Source organism: Triticum urartu, chromosome 3A, assembly GCF_056163025.1.
Source record: "Triticum urartu cultivar PI428250 chromosome 3A, HENAU_Tu73, whole genome shotgun sequence".
NCBI lineage: Eukaryota > Viridiplantae > Streptophyta > Magnoliopsida > Poales > Poaceae > Triticum > Triticum urartu.
Window position 1 is genome coordinate 669,968,326 of NC_141875.1, and position 17,904 is coordinate 669,986,229.

Here is a 17,904-nt window from a genome sequence, read left to right on the forward strand (position 1 = left end):
TGGCCGAGCCTCCCACATGTGAAGCAAAGATCAAGCAGGAACTCATACTGAAACCTACACCAGAGGAACACATCAGTTTTATCATCACTCCCCCATTCCCCGTCCTCTTCATCCTCCTCTATCATGAAACCTCGCATAAGGGGCTCCTAGATATCTAGACGAACCTTAACTCTAAGGAATTTGCCAATTGCCACCTCGTTTACACCCACATACACTTCCAGAGTCTCCCCTATGAAACCTCTGACGACTTCGCTTGCATCCCGACACATCTTACCGAGGGTAGGTTGAAGATCCTCACGCACACCACACAGACACCCATTTGCAATTCATATTCAGCAAAGTTTTACTCGGGACAAAATCCTTCACCACTAAGAGTGCCTTACCTGATTTACATGGCCCATCCTCAAGTATTTTTCTCTTCCTTGTCGGCTGGTGAAACGTGAACAAGAAGATGTTCTCTCCCATGTCTTTGCAGTCCAAACCCCTCATAGAGCATCATACTCTAGCTAGAGCATTGGCTAGTGCCTCTGCGTGAGCCAGCTTATCTAACAGGATCTTTGATATGGCTTGTGGCTCCACAACACACACCTTTCCTCCCCCTCCCGGCCCCCTCCTCCTTCTCCTCCTTCCAGATGATCTTCCTCCCCTTGCTCTCCATCTCCAACAATTTTGGACTCTTCATCAATCCTTTTACCGACCCATGGTCCCCGAGCACCCTCCAATGAAACGCCAGACGAAACTAGGTTTGGTGTGGGTGGTGTATGATCGTGCGCCCTAGCACACACGAAATGATTATGGTGGAGGGAGGGATGGGTAACTAGATCTTGGCACAGCCCTTGATAGGATTTGATCTATGCGGCAGAAACCCTAAGACATGACGATCGCCTATCCTATCGCTAGAGTAACCAACCGTCACATGAGATACAGACTTGGGATGGAGCATTAGTTACCTGCTTCTATATTAGCAACACCTTCGCCTTGTACGTTCGTGCAGTACACTTCAACGTATTGGACCATTATAAAAACATTTTTTTAGACATACCATTAAAAAACCATGCCATAGAAAGAAAAAAACCTCACTCGAGCGCTCTGTTCCGCTCGTGACGAGTCGCCACGCGGCGGCCTGCAGCACCCTCCCAGGAAAAAGGACGAATAAAAAACCGGCTGCCCAAAAACCGGGGATGGGCCTGGCCCATGAGACACGCGCCTAGTTTGTTGACGCTACTGGGAGACAGCGCCTAGCCGACGAGAGACAGCCGACAGTTCCCACTCTCGAATCCCGCCGCCGCCGCCGTCGCCGTCGCCGCCAATGGAAGAGTTGCGCCGGCCGCCCGAGTTCGACCACATGTTCACGGACGAGGCGTGGGCCAACATGACCCAGGACACGCGGCGTCGGATCGTCGACATCTCGTGCCGGGTGGAAGAGGAGCCCACCGAAGAGGAGCGCCGCATCCACGATGAGCTCATCGTCGGCGGCGGCAGCATCAGCTACCCCCCCCCCCCGACCCCTCCCTCCTCCCCGATGGTAGGCGCACACCTCCTCTCTACTCGCTAGGGACCTCCTCCGAGAAACTCAATTCTTTTTTCATATAGTACTCCAGTAGTTACCCTAACCTACACTGAGCCCATGTTCCCAACACGCAACATTAAGCCCAGTGTGTTAATAAGCTGGCCTAGGTCTCGAATCCTTCACGACCACATCACCCCAGGTCCCAAACGATAGGGGGCACTAGAAATTTGACATTTTTTAACATTTACCTACTGTACATGGGTTCATTTTACATGTTTGTGATGTTTGTATCTGATAGTCTGATATGGGTACCAGCAAAGTATCTCATTTTTCATTGTTCACGGACGGACGGATGCAGATTTTGAGGGTCCAATTGAGTCACTTGGCCGTCCGTGGAGGATCTTCGTGGATCCAGATGCTGTTCGTGAGGTCTTGAAATCCGCAGAAGAATATCACTGGCAAATGGAGCGACGTGACAGGGAAGGGGTACTGCAAGGGCTGCATTACGCTGAAAGTGTTGGCTGTAGCACCTCTGGCACTGAGGATGTGCTGCTATTCGACCAGGTATGTGTATGCTGCTCGTTAGTTTAAGCAATGTCACTGTCGCATGCCTTGCACTCTCTCATGGATTGGTAACACTAGTGTCTTTTTGCCTACTGCCTGAAGCTTATTCAAGGCATTCTACTTTGATAGTGCACAGATTGGACTATGAATCCTATTCAGAAGCAAACAATACGAGTTGTAACTGCCCACAGATGCTTGTGTTGCCAACATCCTGCTTTCTTGTTTGTCTAATTCAAATGTCACCGCTGCTAAAATGCTGCTTATTGTCTATCTTCAAATATCTCACATTTATTTTGTCTCTGCAGTTGATGGGTGTGGTTGAAGAGCTCTCTGAGCGTGTAGCGACTATGGAGAAGAAACAGGTCTGTTTTCAAATGATGTACCATGTTCAAATGCCTTATGTATGTTACACTGAACCTTTGGATCTTAAAGATTAGGAAACAATAAGATGTTTGTCATCCTTCTAACTCATGATGAAATGGAATTTGCTCATATATGAAAAAGTTCTTACGTGTAGTTAACTTTTCAGGTAGACTGTAGTTTAAACAAGTTTACTATCTTCTTATGTGGAGGGTCAAACAGTTTTTAAATGTTGGAAACCCTTTACTAATTAGCTTCCTTTGGTGTTATGTTCCTGATATTTTGGCATAATTGAATGCAGGCTTGCTCCATCGACAAAGTCAAATACCTACGTGGAGAAAATGGCAGGTTACTGAAAAAAGTTGTTGAGCTGAATGGCACTGTGAAGAACCTGAATTCTCAAATAGACCCTTTACCTCTAGATGATTCAGTAAACCAGTTGATTAAACAGTGTTTGGGTTCAGACGTCATTTATCTTGTTGGTGGTCTAGATGACATGTTTTGTCCATCGTCACTAGGTTTCTCATGCTTTTCGCCCTCCCTGGACGTACTAATACCTATGAAACCAATGCCGGATGAAAGGCTTTTTAACTCTACTGTTGCCTTAGACAACAGAATATTTGTTCTGGGCGGTGCTGATCATCCGTATGGAAGCAGCATTGATGCAGGTGCTGATCATTTTTATGTTTACCTTCCCAAAATCTTTCTGGTTGCCGTTTCTGCCCTAATATGTGCTTTTAATCTTTATCATGAAGTTTGCTGTTATGACACAACCTCTGATGATTGGACCCTATGCCCACCAATGACCCGTGCAAAGGCAAACCTTGCCGGAGTTAGTTTGTGTGGGAAAATTTATGCATTTGGTGGTGGAGATGGTTCTGAATCTTTTCTTGATGTTGAGGTCTTCGATCCTGCATATGGGAAGTGGATAAAGAATCAGCCTATGCTGAAAAAGGTATAGCTACCTACATTTTTAACATATCATCCTTGATTCAGTTTACCGTTATTAAGTAATGGTTTGATTTGATCTTGGGTTTGCTGTATATGTTGCAGAGCAAGAAAATAAAATTACCAGTGATTTGATAGTACTCTACCCAGAAGAAGGAAATAATGTGGTGTTTTTCTTCAGAAAAAAATGTGGTTACTGATTAACTAGCTTGTTAGTTACTGGGTTTTCATTTGAGATAGTAAAAAATTTAGAATTGCTTCAAACTCTTAGCTATTAGTCTACATCGTTTATTTGCTTTCATTTTGCAAATTTCCTTATCGTTGACAACAGTCTTTACCATCTTTTTACTTTTTACAATGTACCTAAACCTCGCCTGAAACAAGGACAAGTCGTGGAGAGATATAATCTGCTCAAGGAAATGCATACTTTTATAGTGCTCTCAAAATGCCATCTTATTTTTCTACTTACTAGTTTGGTTTCTTACTTAGTTCTTTATAATGTTGTTCTGGGATATGATTTTGTACCTATGTAGGATGTGATGATTTCTTTTATCTGAATAACTTATCCCACTTGGTCCTCAGCGCTCTGCTCTAGCTGGTGTGGAAGTCAATGGTGCGATTTATGCGGTTGGTGGATATGCTGGTATTGAAACTTGGAGGTGATGTCCTTTTGCTGCCTGTATGTAGAGCTACTGTTACAAACTCATGTTGATTAATGACTTTGTGAATCCCATGCGAATCCTCTATTTAAAAAGGTGGATAAATAATTGGCTTAAAGTTAAAGTACTGTACACTGAATGACTAGTGTAAATCTGTAATCAACTGAATCGTTTCTTTAGACTTAAGCACTTAATCTACTGATTATCAGGGATACAATCAGACCGTAACCCATGAATCATTTCACAATGCTCATTAGACTATTTCCTATGGCTTTCATGGTGGTGAACTTGTTGTTGAAGTGAGAATAATACATGGACTTTTTTGGCTAACATTATGGTGTTGGTTGCCAGCTGCGCTGAGAGACTTGATCCTAGGGAACCTCACTGGAAAATGCTCCCAACGATGAGTACACAAAAATGCTTCCATACGCTGGCAGTTCTTGATGAGAAGATGTAAGTATGGAGCTAGCTCTTTCTTACAACTTAGGAGGATCCACCAAAACTTGCCTCCAAGCATTGTTGATGGTGTAGTCATGAGTTGCAGATACCTAACTTGTCTTGCCATTTGTTGCTTTCAGATACTCGATTGGTGGTTACAATCCTGAGGCTAGAGCAGGGGTGGCCACTGTTGAGCTGTACGACCCAAGGATGCCATCATGGGTGGCAGTCTAACCAATGAAGTATTCCAAGGCGTGCCATTCTTCAGCCGTGCTTGGTGGCTCGATATTCACATTCGGTGGCCTGGAAGATCCAGAACAGAACATCTTAGACGTGGTAGGTAGCTACACCAAGATCTATGCTTGCATCAGTAAATCTATCAAGCATCAGATTGCTAATGTCCAAATTGTATATAGTTATAGAACATACTACTCCCTCCGTAAAGAAATATAAGAGCATTTAGATCACTAAAGTAGTGATCTAAACACTCTTATATTTCTTTACAGAGGGAGTAGTAAACTTGTGGTTGCATTGCATGTATGTATGTGTGTCAGTGTGGAAACTCCTGATGTATGAACTTGTCTGTTCTTATTCTTATAATTTTGACTAACTAACAGTTGGAACCTTTATGTTGGATAAACTTGTCAGGTAGAGTGCTACAGTGAAGGGCGTGGTTGGGTGAATACAGCGCTCAAATCAATCGGCAGGAGAAGCCATTGTTCTGCCATTGTCTACTGACTTGGTTGCAGATGCTTTACAGTGGCCCAGCAAGTCTACTTGCTAGTAATGCATCAGAAAGTTTCCTATATGTACTGAAAACTGGAGTGAGCTCAATTTGGCAAAAGCCCTCTTTTTCTGTAAGGGAGGAAACTCTAGTCCCCCTAATCCAGTTTCAGATCCCAGTCCGAGCTCTTATCTTATCTGAAACAAAAGCAAGAAGACGGCAGCGCATGGTGAACACCAAAAGTATTTTGCTCTAGAATTTTCCCTAGCTTAGGGTTTTCTACCTAACAGTATCTTCCTATGATTACCTTGGTTATCCGAGAACCTTTTTCTCAAAGTAAAGAGCTAGGACAAGCTTGCAATATGGCTAAGGGAGATATTTGGAACACAGTTTAATTAAGCACTATATGAGGAATAAGTGTAATAGCGTCTCAGTTCTTGTATTTGATTGGCTTCTCTGATTTCATATCATAAGTGTCAAACACAAGTTCTTCTTCCTTCTCTCTCATTTCTACTTACAGAGATAAAACACACGAGTTACATTGAATTTGAATTGCGTCTGGCTTAAAAAAAACTTCTTTGCTGATTTCATAAGAGCGCCAAACATAATTCATTTATGAAAAACATTTCAATTATATGTCAGGTTTAATTTTTTTTTATAATTTCAGAAATTCATAGACAGACTATTTTGGGCAAGTTTCACAAAGTTTGCCAGAACTGGCATTAGCACTATATGATCAGCAGACCAGAAATAAGTGCCCCTTCAAATACACGAATAAGTGACATTGACCATTCATATAACTTCTAATGAGCATCTACTAAATGATCAACCATGTAATCGTCAGTGTTACACCATCACCGAAAAAGTCAGGATCAACCGGTTTTAAACATTATTACAGCACTAATCAGCATCTACTTGTGCACACTTACACCAAGGCTAAAATAGCAAATAGGATATCATTCTCTCCGGCCTTCCATCTAAGAAAAAGATAACTCAGGCTACTCCAACACCGACAAAGGAACTGACTTTGAAAACTGGGCGCCACTGATCATTCTTCATAGTCGTCTACACTTAATATAGTTGACCACACAACTCGCACCGAGACCAACGCTCCATTGCTAAACCGATACGTCTGCTCCTCTTCGCCATGCTTGGACGCCACAAATGAAAGCGCGTCTTGGCCCTCCTCCATGAAGTCTATACGCAGCGTGTCGCCTAGATTCACGGCTGCAACGAACTTTTGAATGTGCTTCCCGCTGGATGGTATAAAACCAACTGTGTCACGGCAGTGCTCATCGATGAAGGAGTAGGAGCCTTGGGAAAGGACAGTGTTGCCACGCATGCGCACAAGAAAGCCATCTGCAGGCACCTCCACAAAATCCAGGTCTATAGTAGCCTCCATGCCTCTAGGAACAACACATGTTTCCAGTGTAATCTTGCCGTTGATATCATCGACATGGTTCAGTCTCCACGGGTCAAACTGTTCAGATGCTTTCAGGCAACCGGAGACAATAGTCAAGTCTTCAGCAGCCACCTTGGCCTTGGCCTTTATATCAATTTCGATCAAGCAGGATGCTGCGAGTATTCCTCTTGCAGGATTCCTCAGGCATAAATAGCCACCTTTCTAAAATGTAGGGAAGAGCAATGATAATCAGACTTAATATTGGATATATTCTCCATAAATAACATCAAGGATGTGTATGAAAGAAGGAAGGATTACATACTGGGTCAACTGCTTGTGCATTCTCTCTAGAGCAATGGAAAATGTAGTTGCGCGAGAAATCCAGGTGATCCCTTACTGCGATCACGCCATAGACGTCGATATTATTCGATTGTACCATATTCTCACGCAAAAACTTGACGAAACAGTAAGATTTCGTATACAGCTCGACCATAACATCGAGGAACTGTAGCATAGGGACAGGATTGTGTAGGCATCTGTCATCACCACCAAATTCACACGAAGCGTATCTCATCGGACCCGGCCGAGCTGAATAAATCAAGTAGTTTGGGTCATACTACCACTTGTATCATCATCATCAGATTGGAAAGGAAAGAAGAACGCTAGTACTGATTGGTAAAAAGATTTGCTTGTGCAACATAAAATTAGCTTACCTGGTGAGGGTCGGTGTAGGAGGTGTAGCTGGTGGTATCTAGTCCAGAGAAAAGCCTTTGATTTCTGTATATCCCTGGACAATGTTTGGTTCGGCGGCCGGGTGTCGACGGTCTGCGCCATCGGCGTCTTCATCATGGTCTTGCCGTCCTCATCGTCATCTGCGCATTCGTCGGCGTAATGCCGCCCTTGCAGCACCGCCTCCCAGTCCTCTCGCTCCGCCTCCCGCTGATGTCTGTCCGCGAAATCCAGTACCTCAGCGACGGCAGCGGCATCGGTGAAGACGCTGCAGGGCCCGGATCATTGCATAGCCTATACCATGCCAATGATTTTCCCTTCAAAGATAAAGAGAAAACTTTCTTCTTAGCTTCATCTCCGGGTAAACGTGCAAGCTTAAATAATCCACAAATTTCATCCACATATATCAAGTGCATATCAGGATGTTCGGTTCCGTCTCCTACATAAGGATTAGCTAGCAGTTGTTCTATCATACCCGAAGGAATTTCATAACCAATACTTTCAGTAGGTGCAGTAGGTTGAGGGGTAACTAATTGTGGTTCCAGTCGAGGTGAAGATAGCCCAAACAAAACATCAAAGGATTGTTCTCCATAGTAACATGTGACAACAAATTTCAGCACATAGTCATAATTTTTCCTTAGTGATTTCAACTTAACAAGAGCGCTTCACTCCCCGGCAATGGTGCCAGAAAAGAGCCTTGATGACCCACAAGTATAGGGGATCAATCGTAGTCCTTCCGATAAGTAAGAGTGTCGAACCAAACAAGGAGCAGAAGGAAATGACAAGTGGTTTTCAGCAAGGTAATGTCTGCAAGCACTGAAATTATAAGTTACGAGTAATTTGATAGCAAGATAATTTGTAATGAGCAAGTAATGGTAATGGTAAAAAGAATGCAGCAAGGTAGCCCAATCCTTTTGAGGCAAAGGACAGGCCAAAACGGTCTATTATGATAAGCAAAGTGTTCTTGAGGGTACACTGGAATTTCATCTAGTCACTTTCATCATGTTAGTTTGATTTGTGTTCACTACTTTGATAATTTGATATGTGGGTGGACTAGTGCTTAGGTGTTGTTCTTACTTGAACAAACCTCCTAGTTATGATTAACCCCCTCGCAAGCATGCGAAACTATGAGAAAAGTATTAAGAATAAATCTAACCATAGCATTAAACTTTTGGATCCAAATCAGTCCCTTACAGAATAGCGCGTAAACTAGGGTTTTAGTCTCGCAACCCATCATCTAATAACTACTCCACAATGCATTCCCTTAGGCCCAAGTGTGGTCAAGTGTCATGTAGGCGACGTTCACATGACACCACTAAGGGAATCACAACTACATACCATCAAAATATTGAACACATATCAAGTTCACATGATTACTTGCAACAAGATTTCTCGTATGACCTCAAGAAAAAAAGTAACTACTCACAAATGATAATCATGCTCATGATCAGAGGGGTATTAAATAGCATAATGGATCTAAACATATAATCTTCCACCGAATAAACCATATAGTAGTCAACTACAAGATGTAATCAACACTACTAGTCACCCACAAGTACCAATCTATAGTTCCGGTACAAAGATTGAACACAAGAGATGAACTAGGGTTTGAGAGGAGATGGTGTTGTTGACGATGTTGATGGAGATTGCCCTCCCCAAGATGGGAGAGTTGTTGGTGATGATGATGACGATGATTTCCTCCTCCGGGAGGGAAGTTCCCCCAGCGGAATCGCTCTGCCGGAGGGCAAAAGTGCTCCTGCCCAAGTTCCGCCTCGAGACAGTGGTGCTTCGTCCCGAAAGTCCTCCCCTGATTTTTTTTCTAGGTCAAAATGACTTATATACTAGAAGATGGGCACCGAAGGTGGGCCGAGGAGGGCACAACCCACCAGGGCGCGCCTGGGCTCCTTGGCACGCCCAGGTGGGTTGTGCCCACCTGGTGGGCCCCCTCTACTACTTATTTGCTCCAATAATTATTATTTATTCCATAAAAATTCCTCGTGAACTTTCGGCTCATTTGGAGTTGTGTAGAATAGGTAGCCCGACGTAGCCTTTTCAGGTCCAGAATTCCAGCTGTCGGTATTCTCCCTCTTTGTGTGTACCTAGCATATTATGAGAGAAAATGCATTAGAATTACTCGAAAAAGCATTATTATGCATAAAAACATAATAAATAACAATAGGAAAACATGATACAAAATGGACGTATCATCCTCTTCATCGGATTTGTCAACAGGAGGAGGTGCTTCCGCTGGAACATGTTCAGTTGATATATCATTATCTGCACCAACTATTGCGGAAACTTCTTTCTCTGTTTTAGTAGCTCTTACATCAAACTGTCCAACTATTTCAGATCTAGTTGCAACAGATTGTGCTACTGTTTCAGTTCCATTTGCAGCAACCGCCCTTCTTCTGACTTCCATCTTAGGAGGTATAGAAACTTATGTTGCACCAAAGTATGTCTCCAACTTAGTTGGACTTGCAGCAACATATCCCTCTGTTTCATGAGCAGAGGATGCACTAACTTGAGATTTTTCAGCAGCACTTACCATCTCATCAACCACTTTAGTGTCAACAACTTTCACACTAATAAGTGGTAATTTTGTCCCTTTGTGCCTAGAGTAAGTTTCTTTTACATTTACTGACAACAAACCTGCATATATGTCAAACTGCTCATCACCTACACATATGTCAAACTGCTCATCACTAAGAGATAGCATGGTTTGGTCTTGATCCATTTCTGTATTACGAACAAAGTGCTCCTGCTGAATTGGCATGTTCATTTCTTCAACAAAAACATCAGCATAACCACCATCTTTTAATCCAATGTCCATCCTCTTCACTGAATCATCATCAGACAGGAACATAAGATCATCACTGTCTTTTTTTCTGGAAGTAACCAATGTAATTTGTAGCTATAAGAACCTCTGAAGTGACCTCTATCCACTTGATGAATATCTTCTGCATAGTTACATGATTCTCCAAACAACAAATTATCCCTTGGAATGAACATCTCTGCCACCAATTCCCCAATGTAATCCAACTTTCCATCCACTCACTACTAGGGAAAACCTTATACACAGAAGTTTATCAGTAGCGCGGTCTAAAAACGGGCGCTACTGCTAATTAGTAGCAGCGTGGGGTATAAAAACCACGCTACTAATAAGCTGATAGTAGTAACGAGTGGTATAAACCCGCGCTACTACTAAATGATCTTCATCATACCCCTGAAAGAGGTCATAGTAGTAGCGAGGGGTATAAAACCCGCGCTACTACTAAGTAGGTAGCTATAGCGCAGGTAAGAACCCCACGCTATTACTAACCGTGTCCACTGCTGCACCATCCACCCCGGCCCAATCCACTCCCACCCCACCACTCTCTCTATCTCAGGAACTCCGCACAATCTCCTCGGTCCACCCCACCCCGGCTCCTCTCCCCACGATCTCCTCGCCGCCGCCCCCACCCACGCCGGCCGATTCCGGCGAGCACCGGCCGCGTGCAACACCCCACCTCCTCCTCCCCCCTCCCTTCCCCTTCCTCCTCTGCCCGCCCCTTCTCTCTCCTTCCTCCCGGCGGCCGGCGATGGGCGCGGACGAGGAGGAGCACCAGTCCCCTGCGTGGAAGCGCGAGCACGAGGAGGGGGAGGAGCCCGCGGCCGCCGACGAGAAGTGCCCGCGCACGGCGGACAAGTCAGAGGGCGTTTACCAGGAGAGGCCGCCCCGAAGCCTCTCTCCTCCGGAGACCCTCGCCGCCCATCTCCACCGGAGCACCGGCGAGAAACCGTCCTCCTCCCGGTAAGGAAGCCCTTATCTTTCCTCGGATTTCCCTTCGTTTCCTCGCTTACATATGACCTCCCGCATGAAGAACCGAGCCGGATCGAGTCCGGTCTGGCTGGCCAGCCCGGATCTCCCCCGTCCGAGGCCGGTCTCGCCCCCCGCCGGTAGCGCGCGTAGGCACTAGGTAGGCAGGGCCGTCACCATGGCGCTCCATCGGGCGCCCATGTATTCCGCCACGGAACTCTAGGGATTTGGGGGTCGATTCAGGGACCAAATCGGGGGATCACTGGAGGCTCAGGGGCGATGCAGATCGATGATGCATTAGTGCCTCAGGTCTAAGCTGCATGATTGGGCTGCAGGTGTTGTTCCTGATCGCTCCATCATGCTACATACATACATTGTGCAATTCGTTGCCGGATCGGTGATACCCAACGGCTTCATTTTTGGCTCTACTCTGGCCAATGTTTCGGTCTCCGTCCGGCTATCTGCCAGCTTGGAGTTGTCATCAGTTTATTTGTGCACTTCATCAATTTATACACAAACATGCTGTACCGAGATAGCTTAAATTTGCTACCTATGTTCAGATGCGTGCTTGCCTGTTTCTGTAGACCTATGTGCTAGACTCTTAACACATGAATGACGAGTATTGAATGCGAAGCTTCATTCAGTCTCACAGTGTCATAGGTTTTCGACAATCCGGCAACTTCTTTGTGCTAGTGCGTCATGCTTACATGACAAAGGAGTTGATGTTTAATTTTTATAGATCTGGCTACTACTATATGCAAATAGGGAAAATGTGAATTAAAGTTTCTTTATTTATCCCAGTATTACTCTACGTAATTAGTTATGCTTATATATTATGGGATTATAAGTCAAGACATCTAAAGAAAATGAATATCATTTTTGCTCCTTAGCTGCAGGGAAAAGAAACATGTGTAGATGTTGAGGTAGTCATATCCAGTGAACCCAGGTAATAAGTGAAGATGAATATTACATGTGTATATTACTTTTTCCTCTGTCGTTAGATTATGTTCAGAATATTTCTGATATTTTTTGGAATGCTAGGACCATCACATATAAAAAAGAACTTTAAATCACAAAAATGTTGATTTCTTTTATTAAAGATCTCGAGGGTGAGACAGTTTTCAGCAGATTCAGAGGAATAGCTTAAGTACCATACAGAGGATGACACAAATGGTAATGAACACATCATGGATCTTGCATTAATTTTCTTATTCTAGCAGTACAATTTATGCCGGGAAGTCATTCATTTGTGATGCCATGGAAGTATCGTTTGAAGTTTCCTTGATGTTAAGACTTTTTTTTCAACATCTATGAGGTGGCAAGCAAAGTTATGGTAACTGCAGTTCATATCAGGTATAATGTGAAATGTAGGTCCATCATCTCATCATCCTTTATGCCCTTTCTTTCCCTAATATTTTACAGCAAACCAACGGATCAGCTAACCACAAGCTTAGTATGTGGTATACTGCATAAATATCTAGCTTGGTAGAAAGCATGGTCAGTAGAGCGTTTTTTAACCATGCACTAGCAGTGCCCACTCCATGCTACTGTTATGTACACAGACGAGAAGTTTGTTTGAGAAAGAGTATGCTTGTTGCCTTTCATCTAATATCATATGTTTCTGTTTCCTATGTGAAACTGATGGTTCACGTCTCTAACTTCTACTGCTTTATAGTTTTGCACAATAAGTTTTCACTTTCTCGACTGGGTGCAGGGTGACCGACGAGGACTACTGCGGCCCTATGGGAGTCCTGTTCTTCAACTACTCGGGGGCAGACTTCACCGTGAAGCCTCGCGACCGCGTCATACAGATTATCGTCCAGGTGATTGCGACGCAGGAGGTCCCTGGGGTGGAGGACCTCGACGCCACCGTCCGGAGGTCACCGAGGTGGAGGACGACGCCACCGTCTGGAGTTCCTCAAGGTGGAGGACCTCGACTCTTTGTACATACATCTAGAGAAGTGGTCTGGTTAGGTTTGTGGTGAAACACTAGGGAAGGTACCAACCTTTTGATGATGGTTGTGTGCGTCCTCGTGATCTCTTCGTGTTGAGATGTTCAATGTTGCATCCATGAACACTGCAAGTGTTAAGATGGTTCTGTGAAATTTATTTTGCATTGGATGTGTCTCTGATCTCCATTCATGAATACTGCATCTATTTTTATTTTTTTTCAATTCCTATTTTGTTACTAGTAGCGTTGGGAAAAAAGTGCCCTACTAGTATTTAGGATACTAGTAACGCTGGTATTATAGGCATGCTACTACTACTTCATTAGTAGTAGCGCGGGTCTGTAATAGCAGTAGCGTGGGTGGCACACGCTACTACTAACAAAGTTAGTAGTAGCGCGGGTTTCACCCACGCTACTACTAACTATTAGCTGTAGCGCCTTATTAGTAGCATGGGTACCCGCGCTACTGATACACCTAAAACCCGCGCTGCTGCTAGCCTTTTCCCTAGTAGTGACTTGCTGAAATGATCCATAGTAATGAAACCTGACAAAGAAGTTGTCCAATGGATCGGGACCAGGAGAACCTACAAATTCAGAAAGGAAGAACTGACGTTCAGAAAACAAATAAAGTTGAATCTTTAGCTCTGACCATACAAAATTCAGACAGGAAGAACTAACATTCAGTTAAGCATGGCAGATCATTTACTGTGAACTGAAAGTATGTACAGTGCAACTTCAGTTCTTTCAGGCAAAATATGTCCACTTTTCACCTAAACCAAACAGGAAAATCCTCTACAATAAATTCAGACAAATATGTGCACTGAAAGTCCATTCAGCCTCATTTACTCTGTAGGAGAAAGTGCAATTTTTCCTACACCAAATTATCTTGAAAGGTTGCTCCTTTTCCTACCAGTTCTCCTTGCATTCAAAGTTCAGTCAGCCCCACTTTTTTTCTAAACTATCATTAGAACAGGACAACTAACATAGAACGCAGTTGACATAACAGGGCATCATCCAAAAAGCTACATCTACCCTATAATCGTAGCACTAAAACATCCAATTCCCCTCATATGAACCCATGCCTCTACAACACACGCGATTCCGCCGGCGCTCACGATTCTGTCGGCGAACGACACCTGAACCCAAACAGAGGAGCAGTAGAGATGGAGTGAGATGCACATGGACACATGGTTTGGTTCTGCCCGCTACAGATGAGCGACAGGCGATGGAGGCGACAGCAGACGGCGCCTGCGATTGCCAAGCCCTAGCGAACGAAAGAGGGGAGGCGATTCTTCTGGAGGCGGAGCTCTGACGAAGAAAAACGGAAGGTGATGATAGAAAAAGGAAGAAAGAAGGCAGCCATCTGACTAATGGGACCCACACTATCCTACTTAGCTTTCTCTGCCCAGTCAGCGCCTGATCAGAATCATGGGGGGGGGGCAAAAACCGCTCCAGATTACAAAGAAACAACTCAAGGGGGTTATTAACCTGGTTTGAGTAATTTCAGGGTGTTATTTGTCCCGGTTTTGAGTTCAGGGGGTATTTATCCCAAAGAGTGGATTTGAGGGTGATTTGTATAGTTGTTTCAAGTATAAATACCTGCAGAGGCTATGGGCCTCTGCTTGGGCTGGGCCCAAGGCCGTCACACTCGCCGCCATGGCCCAGAGTTGGCCCTATATGTAGTTTGCACAAGGGCCTCTAGAAGGCAAGGGTCTGCCCTAATGGACAGATTCTTCTCTTGCACACTACATCACTTTTTGCGGTTCCGACACTTTTGTAGCTCTTTTCTTGGATACTTTCGGTTTCTGAGCTAGAACTGCTCTCATTGAAGCTTTTCCTGTATTTCTTGCACCCCATGTCCTCACTGTCTGAGCTTTGGTCGGATGATTTGTAACACAATTTAATCTTCTTGTTCTTCTTAGCATATTTTTTATCATTTTTCGAGCTATCACCAATCGTCGTTTTCTTAATCTTCTTTGTTCTGCGTTCAGGCTCACATTCATAGCTTGATCTGGCTTTCTAATTTTCCGCTTCCTTTTTGCGAGTGCTTGTTCACTTTCAGAACTTGGCTCCACTATGCTGTTTTTCTTTCTAATCTTTGGATTCAAATCTTTAGTCTCGGATAAACACTTTGCTTTCCTTCGATGCGTCCTCATTCTAGCTCTTTGCTCCACTAGTTTGCTTCCTGTCGGGGATATACCCCGCGGTATGACCTGACTGGAGATATGACCTGGCTGGGACTTTGTTTCATTGGTGACCCGGCAGACTATAAGCCGGTGGGAACAGTTAAGCATTGTAAGCCGGCAGACACAGTCATGTAACCCGGTAGACACAGTCATGTAACCCGGCAGACACAGTCATATAACCTGACAGATACAGTCATATAAGCCGGACAGTTAAGCCGGCAGATGTTAAGCCAGATGGTAAGCCAGATGATAAGTCAGATCGTAAGCCAGACCGTACGTTAGATTGTAAGCCAGACTGTAAGAAGCCCAAGACGTTAAGAAGCCCATGGTGAGAAGCCCATGGTAAGACGTCAAAATAAGGTGAAGTCTTAAGTCCGAGTTGGACTCTACATGTAACCCGCCCCTTCAGCTTATATAAGGAGGGGCGGGGCACCCCAAGAAGAGGAGGAAACAATCTCTAGGGTTAGACATAACACGGAGAGCTGGCTTACGGCAACTCCTCTCATGAGCATAGTGAGACCTATCCACAAACAGCATGTAGCGTTGTTACCGGATGATGTTTCCCGGGGCCCGAAGCTGTCTAAATCTTTGTCTTGCATGTTGTGTCTCTCGATTCCGATCAACCCCTTCAAGCTACCGCATAGATGCATTGGCCTCACGACTAAGTCCTCACACTAGGACATCTGCCGTGACAATTCCACGACAGTTGGTGCCCACCGTGGGGCTCGCGCACGGTCGTGTTGAGTTCTTGGAGGGATCTCTCCGAGGGATCGAGAAGCTTGCAATTTTCTGGAGGAAGAATATCCGGATCGAACGGATCTACATCAGCTTGAAGATCGTCAATCCAAGTTTATAATCTGTGATTTCTAAAAGTTTAAGAGGTTTTAGGGTTACACAGCGGATTACAAATCGAGCCGCCGCCATCGCCGAGAGCGACTTAAAATTCTTCTTTACAAAACTACCATGGCAAGGAAAATAGATGAGATTCCAAATTGAGCCGGACTCGGACTCGCTGGTCGCGCCTCTGCCATCGAGCCGCCAAGGATACTGCCGGCCTTCGACCCAGAAGCAGATTCTCCCGGGCTCAGACTCCTCTGTTGACCGCTCTATTGACCTGAACAACAGCGATAGGGACTCCCCTGCCGCGCGGACCTGAACAGCAGCGATGGGTTATCCACTACCACCACGGCTGGGTCAAACCTGTCTAGGTCGACCTACCAATCCTCCACCGCTACGGCTCTGCCACGGCCGATGCGCCGTTCCGTCGCCGCGGTCTCAAACCTCCACCTCGGCCGCGACCGCGCTAAGGCGCCTTGGCCTCCGCCACCGAGCTGGTCCGTTTCGAGCTGCCGCCTACCTCTTTCGCCATGGATCGCCGCCGCTGCTAAGAATCTGCCACGTCAGCCTCACATCACTGGCTCACCTCGCGCTGGCCTGCTTGCCTTCAAGACCGCGCCCCCAACACTAAGCCTACCTACCTCTGCTTGCTCTGAACCGTCCCTGCGCTTGACCTCCCGTGCCCTAAGCCGCCCGTTTGCTGCTGCCGCGAGATGCCCCGGTTTCCGCCTCGTGCTGTTGTTGAAACACCGGTGCGCCCTCGCGTTTTCTTAAACCGCCCCTGCTGGTCTCTGCTCTTCCGAACAGCCGGCCGTCGAGCCGTTTCCACCGTCGCTGAGACCTGCCTCGCCAACAAGAAGTCACAACGGCCGCCTACCGTCATCGAGGCCTCAAAACGACTCCGTTGGTCTCCGTTTTCAGCCACGGTTTCAACCCGCCTTGCTCCACACGAGCCGCCATGGCCTCGAAGCTGGCCACTGCAGTCAACGGCCGGATCTCGCATATTAATCCTTGCAGTGAGCCGCCGTTGGCCGGTCTGCCGCCTCTGCTGCTAGCCTTCTGCCGCCGTGTTTTTGCCTCGACGCGGCTATTTACTGTCGCTGCTCCAAGCCGTACTTGTTGAATCGCCTGGGTCCTCCGCCTCTGGGCGCCTCCTCCGGCGCGCCTCGCTAGAGAGCCTCGACAGCGATCTCTCGGCCGGCCTCGATCCGCCCAGCAGATTCATTTCAATTTTTGAGGAGTTTGGTGGTTCAAATGTTATATCAGCCGCCCGTTGACTTACCATGATCCGCCGCCTGTGGCCTCGATCGAATCGCCAGCAAGCTGCTGCTCTGGCACCACCGTAAATCGCCGCCCCCGAGGCCGTTTCCATTGAGCTGCGCTGCTGCCCCGGTGTATTGCACCCGCCAGCTCCGCCGTGAACCGCCCACGCCGGCCGCCCGCAGATTTCTCGCGCCGCGGCAACTTTGCCCCCGCGAGCCCTCATTGGCTTGAGCCGCCGTCGCCTCCATGGTTTGCCTTGCCTCGCCCTGCATGGATTCGTTCCGACTTGTGATCTGCCTGCGTCAAGATGCCGCTCACATCTGCCCGCGCGTGGCCTCTAGGCCATCGGCCGCTACGGCCGTCATTGCAAGCCGGTGTCACTTCGGCGCTGCTTCCAAGTTGTCGCTCCAAGGACCGTTTCTACCGCTCCGTCCCAACCCGTCGATTTCGTCGTTGCCGGTTCGCGCCCATCTCCGCACCGGGTCTCTGGGCGCTGGGTTTCATCATCCGCCCAGCTTGCCTGCGCTGTCGCCGTCCCTC

At 46.2% G+C, this 17,904-nt stretch overlaps 2 protein-coding genes across 2 annotated transcripts; one reads left to right on the top strand and one right to left on the bottom strand.

Annotated features, from left to right (window-relative positions):
- Positions 1-1,261: 1,261 nt before the first annotated feature.
- Positions 1,262-5,717, top strand: LOC147981336 (uncharacterized). Its single transcript, XM_087513933.1, has 9 exons — positions 1,262-1,525; positions 1,869-2,074; positions 2,380-2,436; positions 2,736-3,102; positions 3,190-3,389; positions 3,965-4,041; positions 4,393-4,494; positions 4,620-4,815; positions 5,128-5,717. The coding sequence occupies exons 2-8, from the start codon at positions 1,973-1,975 to the stop codon at positions 4,711-4,713; spliced, it is 999 nt and encodes a 332-aa protein (XP_087370059.1). The 5' UTR covers positions 1,262-1,525; positions 1,869-1,972; the 3' UTR covers positions 4,714-4,815; positions 5,128-5,717.
- A 227-nt stretch (positions 5,718-5,944) lies between these two features.
- On the bottom strand, positions 5,945-10,673 carry LOC147981337 (uncharacterized). The gene is made up of 6 exons (XM_087515937.1): positions 10,654-10,673; positions 9,880-10,219; positions 9,527-9,753; positions 7,319-7,602; positions 6,928-7,193; positions 5,945-6,827 (listed from the first exon to the last, which is right to left on the bottom strand). Exons 1-6 carry the CDS (start codon positions 10,671-10,673, stop codon positions 6,252-6,254), a joined length of 1,713 nt encoding a protein of 570 aa, XP_087372063.1. The 3' UTR covers positions 5,945-6,251.
- Positions 10,674-17,904: the final 7,231 nt, after the last annotated feature.

What these genes read in the sequence shown, in the direction of transcription:
- LOC147981336 (XM_087513933.1), top strand. Translation starts at nt 1,973, where the DNA reads ATGGAGCGACGTGACAGGGAAGGGGTACTGCAAGGGCTGCATTACGCT. An exon ending in ATGTGCTGCTATTCGACCAG is followed by an intron (nt 2,075 to 2,379) that starts GTATGTGTATGC and finishes TTGTCTCTGCAG; the next exon opens with TTGATGGGTGTGGTTGAAGA. An exon ending in ATCAGCCTATGCTGAAAAAG is followed by an intron (nt 3,390 to 3,964) that starts GTATAGCTACCT and finishes CTTGGTCCTCAG; the next exon opens with CGCTCTGCTCTAGCTGGTGT.
- LOC147981337 (XM_087515937.1), bottom strand. Translation starts at nt 10,673, where the DNA reads ATGGTGCAGCAGTGGACACG. An exon ending in CTAAAGTGGTTGATGAGATG is followed by an intron (nt 9,754 to 9,879) that starts GTAAGTGCTGCT and finishes ATACCTCCTAAG; the next exon opens with ATGGAAGTCAGAAGAAGGGC. An exon ending in GAGGATGATACGTCCATTTT is followed by an intron (nt 7,603 to 9,526) that starts GTATCATGTTTT and finishes CGGGCCCTGCAG; the next exon opens with CGTCTTCACCGATGCCGCTG.